Genomic DNA, 12,501 nt, shown 5'->3' with positions numbered 1-12,501 from the left:
CACCGGGACTCTGCACATTAGGGTACAGCCGGCTCCACATGTAAGAGCTGGAGGAGAAGTCTGCACTGGTGAGTGGTAATGGGGGAGCAGGGACTGTGTGATAGAGGGGACAGGACTCAGTCCTGGGGGCACCGGGACTCTGCACATTAGGGTACAGCCGGCTCCACATGTAAGAGCTGGAGGAGAAGTCTGCACTGGTGAGCGGTAATGGGGGAGCAGGGACTGTGTGATAGAGGGGACAGGACTCAGTCCTGGGGGGCACCGGGACTCTGCACATTAGGGTACAGCCGGCTCCACATGTAAGAGCTGGAGGAGAAGTCTGCACTGGTGAGCGGTAATGGGGGAGCAGGGACTGTGTGATAGAGGGGACAGGACTCAGTCCTGGGGGGCACCGGGACTCTGCACATTAGGGGACAGCCGGCTCCACATGTAAGAGCTGGAGGAGAAGTCTGCACTGGTGAGCGGTAATGGGGGGCAGGGACTGTGTGATAGAGGGGACAGGATTCAGTCCTGGGGGGCACCGGGACTCTGCACATTAGGGGACAGCCGGCTCCACATGTAAGAGCTGGAGGAGAAGTCTGCACTGGTGAGCGGTAATGGGGGAGCAGGGACTGTGTGATAGAGGGGACAGGACTCAGTCCTGGGGGGCACCGGGACTCTGCACATTAGGGGACAGCCGGCTCCACATGTAAGAGCTGGAGGAGAAGTCTGCACTGGTGAGTGGTAATGGGGAGCAGGGACTGTGTGATAGAGGGGACAGGACTCAGTCCTGGGGAGCACCGGGACTCTGCACATTAGGGAACAGCCGGCTCCACATGTAAGAGCTGGAGGAGAAGTCTGCACTGGTGAGTGGTAATGGGGGAGCAGGGACTGTGTGCTAGAGGGGACAGGACTCAGTCCTGGGGGGGCACCGGGACTCTGCACATTAGGGTACAGCCGGCTCCACATGTAAGAGCTGGAGGAGAAGTCTGCATTGGTGAGCGGTAATGGGGGAGCAGGGACTGTGTGCTAGAGGGGACAGGACTCAGTCCTGGGGGGGCACCGGGACTCTACACATTAGGGTACAGCCGGCTCCACATGTAAGAGCTGGAGGAGAAATCTGCACTGGTGAGTGGTAATGGGGGAGCAGGGACTGTGTGATAGAGGGGACAGGACTCAGTCCTGGGGGGGCACCGGGACTCTGCACATTAGGGAACAGCCGGCTCCACATGTAAGAGCTGGAGGAGAAGTCTGCACTGGTGAGTGGTAATGGGGGAGCAGGGACTGTGTGATAGAGGGGACAGGACTCAGTCCTGGGGGGCACCGGGACTCTGCACATTAGGGAACAGCCGGCTCCACATGTAAGAGCTGGAGGAGAAATCTGCACTGGTGAGCGGTAATGGGGGAGCAGGGACTGTGTGATAGAGGGGACAGGACTCAGTCCTGGGGAGCACCGTGACTCTGCACATTAGGGTACAGCCGGCTCCACATGTAAGAGCTGGAGGAGAAGTCTGCACTGGTGAGTGGTAATGGGGGAGCAGGGACTGTGTGATAGAGGGGACAGGACTCAGTCCTGGGGGGCACCGGGACTCTGCACATTAGGGGACAGCCGGCTCCACATGTAAGAGCTGGAGGAGAAGTCTGCACTGGTGAGCGGTAATGGGGGGCAGGGACTGTGTGATAGAGGGGACAGGATTCAGTCCTGGGGGGCACCGGGACTCTGCACATTAGGGGACAGCCGGCTCCACATGTAAGAGCTGGAGGAGAAGTCTGCACTGGTGAGCGGTAATGGGGGAGCAGGGACTGTGTGATAGAGGGGACAGGACTCAGTCCTGGGGGGCACCGGGACTCTGCACATTAGGGGACAGCCGGCTCCACATGTAAGAGCTGGAGGAGAAGTCTGCACTGGTGAGTGGTAATGGGGAGCAGGGACTGTGTGATAGAGGGGACAGGACTCAGTCCTGGGGAGCACCGGGACTCTGCACATTAGGGAACAGCCGGCTCCACATGTAAGAGCTGGAGGAGAAGTCTGCACTGGTGAGTGGTAATGGGGGAGCAGGGACTGTGTGCTAGAGGGGACAGGACTCAGTCCTGGGGGGGCACCGGGACTCTGCACATTAGGGTACAGCCGGCTCCACATGTAAGAGCTGGAGGAGAAGTCTGCATTGGTGAGCGGTAATGGGGGAGCAGGGACTGTGTGCTAGAGGGGACAGGACTCAGTCCTGGGGGGGCACCGGGACTCTACACATTAGGGTACAGCCGGCTCCACATGTAAGAGCTGGAGGAGAAATCTGCACTGGTGAGTGGTAATGGGGGAGCAGGGACTGTGTGATAGAGGGGACAGGACTCAGTCCTGGGGGGGCACCGGGACTCTGCACATTAGGGAACAGCCGGCTCCACATGTAAGAGCTGGAGGAGAAGTCTGCACTGGTGAGTGGTAATGGGGGAGCAGGGACTGTGTGATAGAGGGGACAGGACTCAGTCCTGGGGGGCACCGGGACTCTGCACATTAGGGAACAGCCGGCTCCACATGTAAGAGCTGGAGGAGAAATCTGCACTGGTGAGCGGTAATGGGGGAGCAGGGACTGTGTGATAGAGGGGACAGGACTCAGTCCTGGGGAGCACCGTGACTCTGCACATTAGGGTACAGCCGGCTCCACATGTAAGAGCTGGAGGAGAAATCTGCACTGGTGAGCGGTAATGGGGGAGCAGGGACTGTGTGATAGAGGGGACAGGACTCAGTCCTGGGGGGCACCGGGACTCTGCACATTAGGGTACAGCCGGCTCCACATGTAAGAGCTGGAGGAGAAATCTGCACTGGTGAGCGGTAATGGGGGAGCAGGGACTGTGTGATAGAGGGGACAGGACTCAGTCCTTGGGGGCACCGGAACTCTGCACATTAGGGAACAGCCGGCTCCACATGTAAGAGCTGGAGGAGAAATCTGCACTGGTGAGCGGTAATGGGGGAGCAGGGACTGTGTGATAGAGGGGACAGGACTCAGTCCTGGGGAGCACCGGGAATCTGCACATTAGGGTACAGCCGGCTCCACATGTAAGAGCTGGAGGAGAAATCTGCACTGGTGAGCGGTAATGGGGGAGCAGGGACTGTGTGATAGAGGGGACAGGACTCAGTCCTGGGGAGCACCGGGAATCTGCACATTAGGGTACAGCCGGCTCCACATGTAAGAGCTGGAGGAGAAATCTGCACTGGTGAGCGGTAATGGGGGAGCAGGGACTGTGTGATAGAGGGGACAGGACTCAGTCCTGGGGAGCACCGTGACTCTGCACATTAGGGTACAGCCGGCTCCACATGTAAAAGCTGGAGGAGAAATCTGCACTGGTGAGCGGTAATGGGGGAGCAGGGACTGTGTGATAGAGGGGACAGGACTCAGTCCTGGGGGGCACCGGGACTCTGCACATTAGGGAACAGCCGGCTCCACATGTAAGAGCTGGAGGAGAAGTCTGCACTGGTGAGCAGTAATGGGGGAGCAGGGACTGTGTGATAGAGGGGACAGGACTCAGTCCTGGGGGAGCACCGGGACTCTGCACATTAGGGAACAGCCGGCTCCACATGTAAGAGCTGGAGGAGAAGTCTGCACTGGTGAGCGGTAATAGGGGGGAGCAGGGACTGTGTGATAGAGGGGACAGGACTCAGTCCTGGGGGGCACCGGGACTCTGCACATTAGGGTACAGCCGGCTCCACATGTAAGAGCTGGAGGAGAAGTCTGCACTGGTGAGCGGTAATGGGGGAGCAGGGACTGTGTGATAGAGGGGACAGGACTCAGTCCTGGAGGGCACCGGGACTCTGCACATTAGGGTACAGCCGGCTCCACATGTAAGAGCTGGAGGAGAAGTCTGCACTGGTGAGCGGTAATGGGGGAGCAGGACTGTGTGATAGAGGGGACAGGACTCAGTCCTGGGGGGCATCGGGACTCTGCACATTAGGGTACAGCCGGCTCCACATGTAAGAGCTGGAGGAGAAGTCTGCATTGGTGAGCGGTAATGGGGGAGCAGGGACTGTGTGATAGAGGGGACAGGACTCCGTCCTGGGGGGCACCGGGACTCTGCACATTAGGGTACAGCCGGCTCCACATGTAAGAGCTGGAGGAGAAGTCTGCACTGGTGAGCGGTAATGGGGGAGCAGGACTGTGTGATAGAGGGGACAGGACTCAGTCCTGGGGGAGCACCGGGACTCTGCACATTAGGGTACAGCCGGCTCCACATGTAAGAGCTGGAGGAGAAGTCTGCACTGGTGAGCGGTAATGGGGGAGCAGGGACTGTGTGATAGAGGGGACAGGACTCAGTCCTGGGGGGCACCGGGACTCTGCACATTAGGGTACAGCCGGCTCCACATGTAAGAGCTAGAGGAGAAGTCTGCACTGGTGAGCGGTAATGGGGGAGCAGGGACTGTGTGATAGAGGGGACAGGACTCAGTCCTGGGGTGCACCAGGACTCTGCACATTAGGGTACAGCTGGCTCCACATGTAAGAGCTGGAGGAGAAGTCTGCACTGGTGAGCGGTAATGGGGGAGCAGGGACTGTGTGATAGAGGGGACAGGACTCAGTCCTGGGGGGGGCATCGGGACTCTGCACATTAGGGTACAGCCGGCTCCACATGTAAGAGCTGTAGGAGAAGTCTGCACTGGTGAGCGGTAATGGGGGAGCAGGGACTGTGTGATAGAGGGGACAGGACTCAGTCCTGGGGGGCACCGGGACTCTGCACATTAGGATACAGCCGGCTCCACATGTAAGAGCTGGAGGAGAAGTCTGCACTGGTGAGCGGTAATGGGGGAGCAGGGACTGTGTGATAGAGGGGACAGGACTCAGTCCTGGGGGGCACCGGGACTCTGCACATTAGGGTACAGCCGGCTCCACATGTAAGAGCTGGAGGAGAAGTCTGCACTGGTGAGCGGTAATGGGGGAGCAGGACTGTGTGATAGAGGGGACAGGACTCAGTCCTGGGGGAGCACCGGGACTCTGCACATTAGGGTACAGCCGGCTCCACATGTAAGAGCTGGAGGAGAAGTCCGCACTGGTGAGCGGTAATGGGGGAGCAGGGACTGTGTGATAGAGAAGACAGGACTCAGTCCTGGGGGGGGCACCGGGACTCTGCACATTAGGGTACAGCCGGCTCCACATGTAAGAGCTGGAGGAGAAGTCTGCACTGGTGAGCAGTAATGGGGGAGCAGGGACTGTGTGATAGAGGGGACAGGACTCAGTCCTGGGGGGGGCACCGGGACTCTGCACATTAGGGTACAGCCGGCTCCACATGTAAGAGCTGGAGGAGAAGTCTGCACTGGTGAGCGGTAATGGGGGAGTAGGACTGTGTGATAGAGGGGACAGGACTCAGTCCTGGAGGAGCACCGGAACTCTGCACATTAGGGTACAGCCGGCTCCACATGTAAGAGCTGGTTTAGAAGTCTGCACTGGTGAGCGGTAATGGGGGGGGGGGCAGGGACTGTGTGATAGAGGGGACAGGACTCAGTCCTGGGGGGCACCACGACTCTGCACATTAGGGTACAGGCGGCTCCACATGTAAGAGCTAGAGGAGAAGTCTGCACTGGTGAGCGGTAATGGGGGAGCAGGGACTGTGTGATAGAGGGGACAGGACTCAGTCCTGGGGGGGCACCGGGACTCTGCACATTAGGGTACAGCCGGCTCCACATGTAAGAGCTGGAGGAGAAATCTGCACTGGTGAGCGGTAATGGGGGAGCAGGGACTGTGTGATAGAGGGGACAGGACTCAGTCCTGGGGGGCACCGGGACTCTGCACATTAGGATACAGCCGGCTCCACATGTAAGAGCTGGAGGAGAAGTCTGCACTGGTGAGCAGTAATGGGGGAGCAGGGACTGTGTGATAGAGGGGACAGGACTCAGTCCTGGGGGGGCACCGGGACTCTGCACATTAGGGTACAGCCGGCTCCACATGTAAGAGCTGGAGGAGAAGTCTGCACTGGTGAGCGGTAATGGGGGAGCAGGACTGTGTGATAGAGGGGACAGGACTCAGTCCTGGGGGAGCACCGGGACTCTGCACATTAGGGTACAGCCGGCTCCACATGTAAGAGCTGGAGGAGAAGTCTGCACTGGTGAGCGGTAATGGGGGAGCTGGGACTGTGTGATAGAGGGGACAGGACTCGGTCCTGGAGGAGCACCGGGACTCTGCACATTAGGGTACAGGCGGCTCCACATGTAAGAGCTGGAGGAGAAGTCTGCACTGGTGAGCGGTAATGGGGGGGGCAGGGACTGTGTGATAGAGGGGACAGGACTCAGTCCTGGGGGGCACCAGGACTCTGCACATTAGGGTACAGCTGGCTCCACATGTAAGAGCTGGAGGAGAAGTCTGCACTGGTGAGTGGTAATGGGGGAGCGGGGACATGACTCAGTCCTGGGGGGCACCGGGACTCTGCACATTAGGGTACAGCCGGCTCCACATGTAAGAGCTGGAGGAGAAGTCTGCACTGGTGAGCGGTAATGGGGGAGCAGGGACTCTGATAGAGATGACAGGACTCAGTCCTGGGGGGCATCGGGACTCTGCACATGAGGGTACAGCCGGCTCCACATTTAAGAGCTGGAGGAGAAGTCTGCACTGGTGAGCGGTAATGGGGGGCAGGGACTGTGTGATAGAGGGACAGGACTCAGTCCTGAGGGGCACCGGGACTCTGCACATTAGGGTACTGCCGGCTCCACATGTAAGAGCTGCAGGAGAAGTCTGCACTGGTGAGCGGTAATGGGGGAGCAGGGACTGTGTGATAGAGGGTACAGGACTCAGTCCTGGGGGGCACCGAGACTCTGCACATTAGGGTACAGCCGGCTCCACATGTAAGAGCTGGAGGAGAAATCTGCACTGGTGATCGGTAATGGTGGAGCAGGGACTGTGTGATAGAGGGGACAGGACCCAGTCCTGGGGGGCACCGGGTCTCTGCACAATAGGGTACAGCCGGCTCCACATGTAAGAGCTGGAGGAGAAGTCTGCACTGGTGAGCGGTAATGGGGGGGGCAGGGACTGTGTGATAGAGGGGACAGGACTCAGTCCTGGGGGGCACCAGGACTCTGCACATTAGGGTACAGCTGGCTCCACATTTAAGAGCTGGAGGAGAAGTCTGCACTGGTGAGCGGTAATGGGGGGGGCAGGGACTGTGTGATAGAGGGGACAGGACTCAGTCCTGGGGGGCACCAGGACTCTGCACATTAGGGTACAGCTGGCTCCACATGTAAGAGCTGGAGGAGAAGTCTGCACTGGTGAGTGGTAATGGGGGAGCGGGGACATGACTCAGTCCTGGGGGGCACCGGGACTCTGCACATTAGGGTACAGCCGGCTCCACATGTAAGAGCTGGAGGAGAAGTCTGCACTGGTGAGCGGTAATGGGGGAGCAGGGACTCTGATAGAGATGACAGGACTCAGTCCTGGGGGGCATCGGGACTCTGCACATGAGGGTACAGCCGGCTCCACATTTAAGAGCTGGAGGAGAAGTCTGCACTGGTGAGCGGTAATGGGGGGCAGGGACTGTGTGATAGAGGGACAGGACTCAGTCCTGAGGGGCACCGGGACTCTGCACATTAGGGTACTGCCGGCTCCACATGTAAGAGCTGCAGGAGAAGTCTGCACTGGTGAGCGGTAATGGGGGAGCAGGGACTGTGTGATAGAGGGTACAGGACTCAGTCCTGGGGGGCACCGAGACTCTGCACATTAGGGTACAGCCGGCTCCACATGTAAGAGCTGGAGGAGAAATCTGCACTGGTGATCGGTAATGGTGGAGCAGGGACTGTGTGATAGAGGGGACAGGACCCAGTCCTGGGGGGCACCGGGTCTCTGCACAATAGGGTACAGCCGGCTCCACATGTAAGAGCTGGAGGAGAAGTCTGCACTGGTGAGCGGTAATGGGGAGTAGGGACTGTGTGATAGAGGGGACAGGACTCAGTCCTGGGGGAGCACCGGGACTCTGCACATTAGGGTACAGCCGGCTCCACATTTAAGAGCTGGAGGAGAAGTCTGCACTGGTGAGCGGTAATCGGGGAGAAGGGACTGTGTGATAGAGGGGACAGGACCCAGTCCTGGGGGGGCACCGGGTCTCTGCACAATAGGGTACAGCCGGCTCCACATGTAAGAGCTGGAGGAGAAGTCTGCACTGGTGAGCGGTAATGGGGAGCAGGGACTGTGTGATAGAGGGGACAGGACTCAGTCCTGGGGGAGCACCAGGACTCTGCACATTAGGGTACAGCCGGCTCCACATGTAAGAGCTGGAGGAGAAGTCTGCACTGGTGAGCGGTAATGGAGGAGCATGGACTGTGTGATAGAGGGGACAGGACTCAGTCCTGGGGAGCTCCGGGACTCTGCACATTAGGGTACAGCCGGCTCCACATGTAAGAGCTGGAGGAGAAGTCTGCACGGGTGAGCGGTAATGGGGGAGCAGGGACTGTGTGATAGAGGGGACAGGACTCTGTCCTGGGGGAGCACCGGGACTCTGCACATTAGGGTACAGCCGGCTCCACATTTAAGAGCTGGTGGAGAAGTCTGCACTGGTGAGCGGTAATGGGGGGGCAGGGACTGTGTGATAGAGGGGACAGGACTCAGTCCTGGGGGGCACCACGACTCTGCACATTAGGGTACAGGCGGCTCCACATGTAAGAGCTGGAGGAGAAGTCTGCACTGGTGAGCGGTAATGGGGGGGCAGGGACTGTGTGATAGAGGGGACAGGACTCAGTCCTGGGGGGCACCAGGACTCTGCACATTAGTGTACAGCTGGCTCCACATGTAAGAGCTGGAGGAGAAGTCTGCACTGGTGAGTGGTAATGGGGGAGCGGGGACATGACTCAGTCCTGGGGGGCATCGGGACTCTGCACATTAGGGTACAGCCGGCTCCACGTGTAAGAGCTGGAGGAAAAGTCTGCACTGGTGAGCGGTAATGGGGGGGGGGGGGGGGGCAGGGACTGTGTGATAGAGGGGACAGGACTCAGTCCTGGGGGAGCACCGGGACTCTGCACAGTAGGGTACAGCCGGCTCCACATGTAAGAGCTTGAGGAGAAGTCTGCACTGGTGAGCGGTAATGGGGGAGCAGGCACTGTGTGATAGAGGGGACAGGACTCAGTCCTGGGGGGCACCGGGACTCTGCACATTAGGGTACAGCCGGCTCCACATGTAAGAGCTGGAGGAGAAGTCTCCACTGGTGAGCGGTAATGGGGGAGCAGGGACTGTGTGATAGAGGGGACAGGACTCAGTCCTGGGGGAGCACCGGGACTCTGCACATTAGGGTACAGCCGACCCCACGTGTAAGAGTTGGAGGAGAAGATTGCACTGGTGAGCAGTAATAGGGGAGCGGGGACTGTGTGATAGAGGGGACAGGACTCACTCCTGGGGGGGCATCGGGACTCTGCACATTAGGGTACAGCCGGCTCCACATGTAAGAGTTGGAGGAGAAGTTTGCACTGGTGAGCGGTAATGGGGGAGCAGGGACTGTGTGATAGAGGGGACAGGACTCAGTCCTGGGGGGCATCGGGACTCTGCACATTAGGGTACAGCCGGCTCCACATGTGAGAGCTGGAGGAGAAGTCTGCACTGGTGAGTGGTAATGGGGAGCAGGGACTGTGTGATAGAGGGGACAGGACTCAGTCCTGGGGGAGCACCGGGACTCTGCACATTAGGGTACAGCCGACCCCACGTGTAAGAGTTGGAGGAGAAGATTGCACTGGTGAGCAGTAATAGGGGAGCGGGGACTGTGTGATAGAGGGGACAGGACTCACTCCTGGGGGGGCATCGGGACTCTGCACATTAGGGTACAGCCGGCTCCACATGTAAGAGTTGGAGGAGAAGTTTGCACTGGTGAGCGGTAATGGGGGAGCAGGGACTGTGTGATAGAGGGGACAGGACTCAGTCCTGGGGGGCATCGGGACTCTGCACATTAGGGTACAGCCGGCTCCACATGTAAGAGCTGGAGGAGAAGTCTGCACTGGTGAGTGGTAATGGGGAGCAGGGACTGTGTGATAGAGGGGACAGGACTCAGTCCTGGGGGAGCACCGGGACTCTGCACATTAGGGTACAGCCGGCTCCCCATGTAAGAGCTGGAGGAGAAATCTGCACTGGTGAGCGGTAATGGGGGAGCAGGGACTGTGTGATAGAGGGGACAGGACTCAGTCCTGGGGGGCACCGGGACTCTGCACATTAGGGTACAGCCGGCTCCACATGTAAGAGCTGGAGGAGAAATCTGCACTGGTGAGCGGTAATGGGGGAGCAGGGACTATGTGATAGAGGGGACAGGACTCAGTCCTGGGGGGCACCGGGACTCTGCACATTAGGGTACAGCCGGCTCCACATGTAAGAGCTGGAGGAGAAATCTGCACTGGTGAGCGGTAATGGGGGAGCAGGGACTGTGTGATAGAGGGGACAGGACTCAGTCCTGGGGGGCACCGGAACTCTGCACATTAGGGAACAGCCGGCTCCACATGTAAGAGCTGGAGGAGAAATCTGCACTGGTGAGCGGTAATGGGGGAGCAGGGACTGTGTGATAGAGGGGACAGGACTCAGTCCTGAGGAGCACCGTGACTCTGCATATTAGGGTACAGCCGGCTCCACATGTAAGAGCTGGAGGAGAAGTCATCTGGTGAGCGGTAATGGGGGAGCAGGGACTGTGTGATAGAGAAGACAGGACTCAGTCCTGGGGGGGCACCGGGACTCTGCACATTAGGGTACAGCCGGCTCCACGTGTAAGAGCTGGAGGAGAAGTCTGCACTGGTGAGCAGTAATGGGGGAGCAGGGACTGTGTGATAGAGGGGACAGGACTCAGTCCTGGGGGAGCACCGGGACTCTGCACATTAGGGGACAGCCGGCTCCACATGTAAGAGCTGGAGGAGAAGTCTGCACTGGTGAGCGGTAATAGGGGGGAGCAGGGACTGTGTGATAGAGGGGACAGGACTCAGTCCTGGGGGCACCGGGACTCTGCACATTAGGGTACAGCCGGCTCCACATGTAAGAGCTGGAGGAGAAGTCTGCACTGGTGAGCGGTAATGGGGGAGCAGGGACTGTGTGATAGAGGGGACAGGACTCAGTCCTGGGGGGCACCGGGACTCTGCACATTAGGGTACAGCCGGCTCCACATGTAAGAGCTGGAGGAGAAGTCTGCACTGGTGAGCGGTAATGGGGGAGAAGGGACTGTGTGATAGAGGGGACAGGACCCAGTCCTGGGGGGGCACCGGGTCTCTGCACAATAGGGTACAGCCGGCTCCACATTTAAGAGCTGGAGGAGAAGTCTGCACTGGTGAGCGGTAATGGGGAGCAGGGACTGTGTGATAGAGGGGACAGGACTCAGTCCTGGGGGAGCACCAGGACTCTGCACATTAGGGTACAGCCGGCTCCACATGTAAGAGCTGGAGGAGAAGTCTGCACTGGTGAGCGGTAATGGAGGAGCATGGACTGTGTGATAGAAGGGACAGGACTCAGTCCTGGGGAGCTCCGGGACTCTGCACATTAGGGTACAGCCGGCTCCACATGTAAGAGCTGGAGGAGAAGTCTGCACGGGTGAGCGGTAATGGGGGAGCAGGGACTGTGTGATAGAGGGGACAGGACTCAGTCCTGGGGGAGCACCGGGACTCTGCACATTAGGGTACAGCCGGCTCCACATTTAAGAGCTGGTGGAGAAGTGTGCACTGGTGAGCGGTAATGGGGGGGGCAGGGACTGTGTGATAGAGGGGACAGGACTCAGTCCTGGGGGGCACCACGACTCTGCACATTAGGGTACAGCCGACTCCACATGTAAGAGCTGGAGGAGAAATCTGCACTGGTGAGCGGTAATGGGGGAGCAGGGACTGTGTGATAGAGGGGACAGGACTCAGTCCTGGGGGGCACCGGGACTCTGCACATTAGGATACAGCCGGCTCCACATGTAAGAGCTGGAGGAGAAGTCTGCACTGGTGAGCAGTAATGGGGGAGCAGGGACTGTGTGATAGAGGGGACAGGACTCAGTCCTGGGGGGGCACCGGGACTCTGCACATTAGGGTACAGCCGGCTCCACATGTAAGAGCTGGAGGAGAAGTCTGCACTGGTGAGCGGTAATGGGGGAGCAGGACTGTGTGATAGAGGGGACAGGACTCAGTCCTGGGGGAGCACCGGGACTCTGCACATTAGGGTACAGCCGGCTCCACATGTAAGAGCTGGAGGAGAAGTCTGCACTGGTGAGCGGTAATGGGGGGGCAGGGACTGTGTGATAGAGGGGACAGGACTCAGTCCTGGGGGGCACCAGGACTCTGCACATTAGGGTACAGCTGGCTCCACATGTAAGAGCTGGAGGAGAAGTCTGCACTGGTGAGTGGTAATGGGGGAGCGGGGACATGACTCAGTCCTGGGGGGCACCAGGACTCTGCACATTAGGGTACAGCTGGCTCCACATGTAAGAGCTGGAGGAGAAGTCTGCACTGGTGAGCGGTAATGGGGGAGCAGGGACTGTGTGATAGAGGGGACAGGACTCAGTCCTGGGGGGGCACCGGGACTCTGCACATTAGGGTACAGCCGGCTCCACATGTAAGAGCTGGAGGAG

The 12,501-nt window shown here is 59.1% G+C and overlaps 1 protein-coding gene across 3 annotated transcripts in view; it reads left to right on the top strand.

The window, feature by feature from the left end:
• LOC141073940 (oocyte zinc finger protein XlCOF7.1-like) overlaps positions 1-12,501 on the top strand; it is a 78,835-nt gene that overhangs the window by 206 nt on the left and 66,128 nt on the right. For 2 of the 3 annotated variants that reach the window (XM_073561474.1, XM_073561486.1), the window contains exon 1: positions 10,699-10,834. The exons of the other annotated variant lie outside the window; for it this stretch is intronic. In XM_073561474.1, coding sequence (XP_073417575.1) covers positions 10,714-10,834 — 121 coding nt within the window. In that variant the 5' untranslated portion in view covers positions 10,699-10,713. Of the gene's footprint in view, positions 1-10,698; positions 10,835-12,501 lie in introns of those variants that run through there. 3 annotated transcript variants of the gene reach the window in all.

The sequence above is a fragment of the Dendrobates tinctorius genome, unplaced genomic scaffold, assembly GCF_039654945.1.
Source record: "Dendrobates tinctorius isolate UK_male_01 unplaced genomic scaffold, ASM3965494v1 ptg000014l, whole genome shotgun sequence".
Taxonomy (NCBI): Eukaryota; Metazoa; Chordata; class Amphibia; order Anura; family Dendrobatidae; genus Dendrobates; species Dendrobates tinctorius.
Note: the sequence above shows the minus strand (reverse complement) of the source record. Positions and strands in the feature narration are given on the sequence as shown.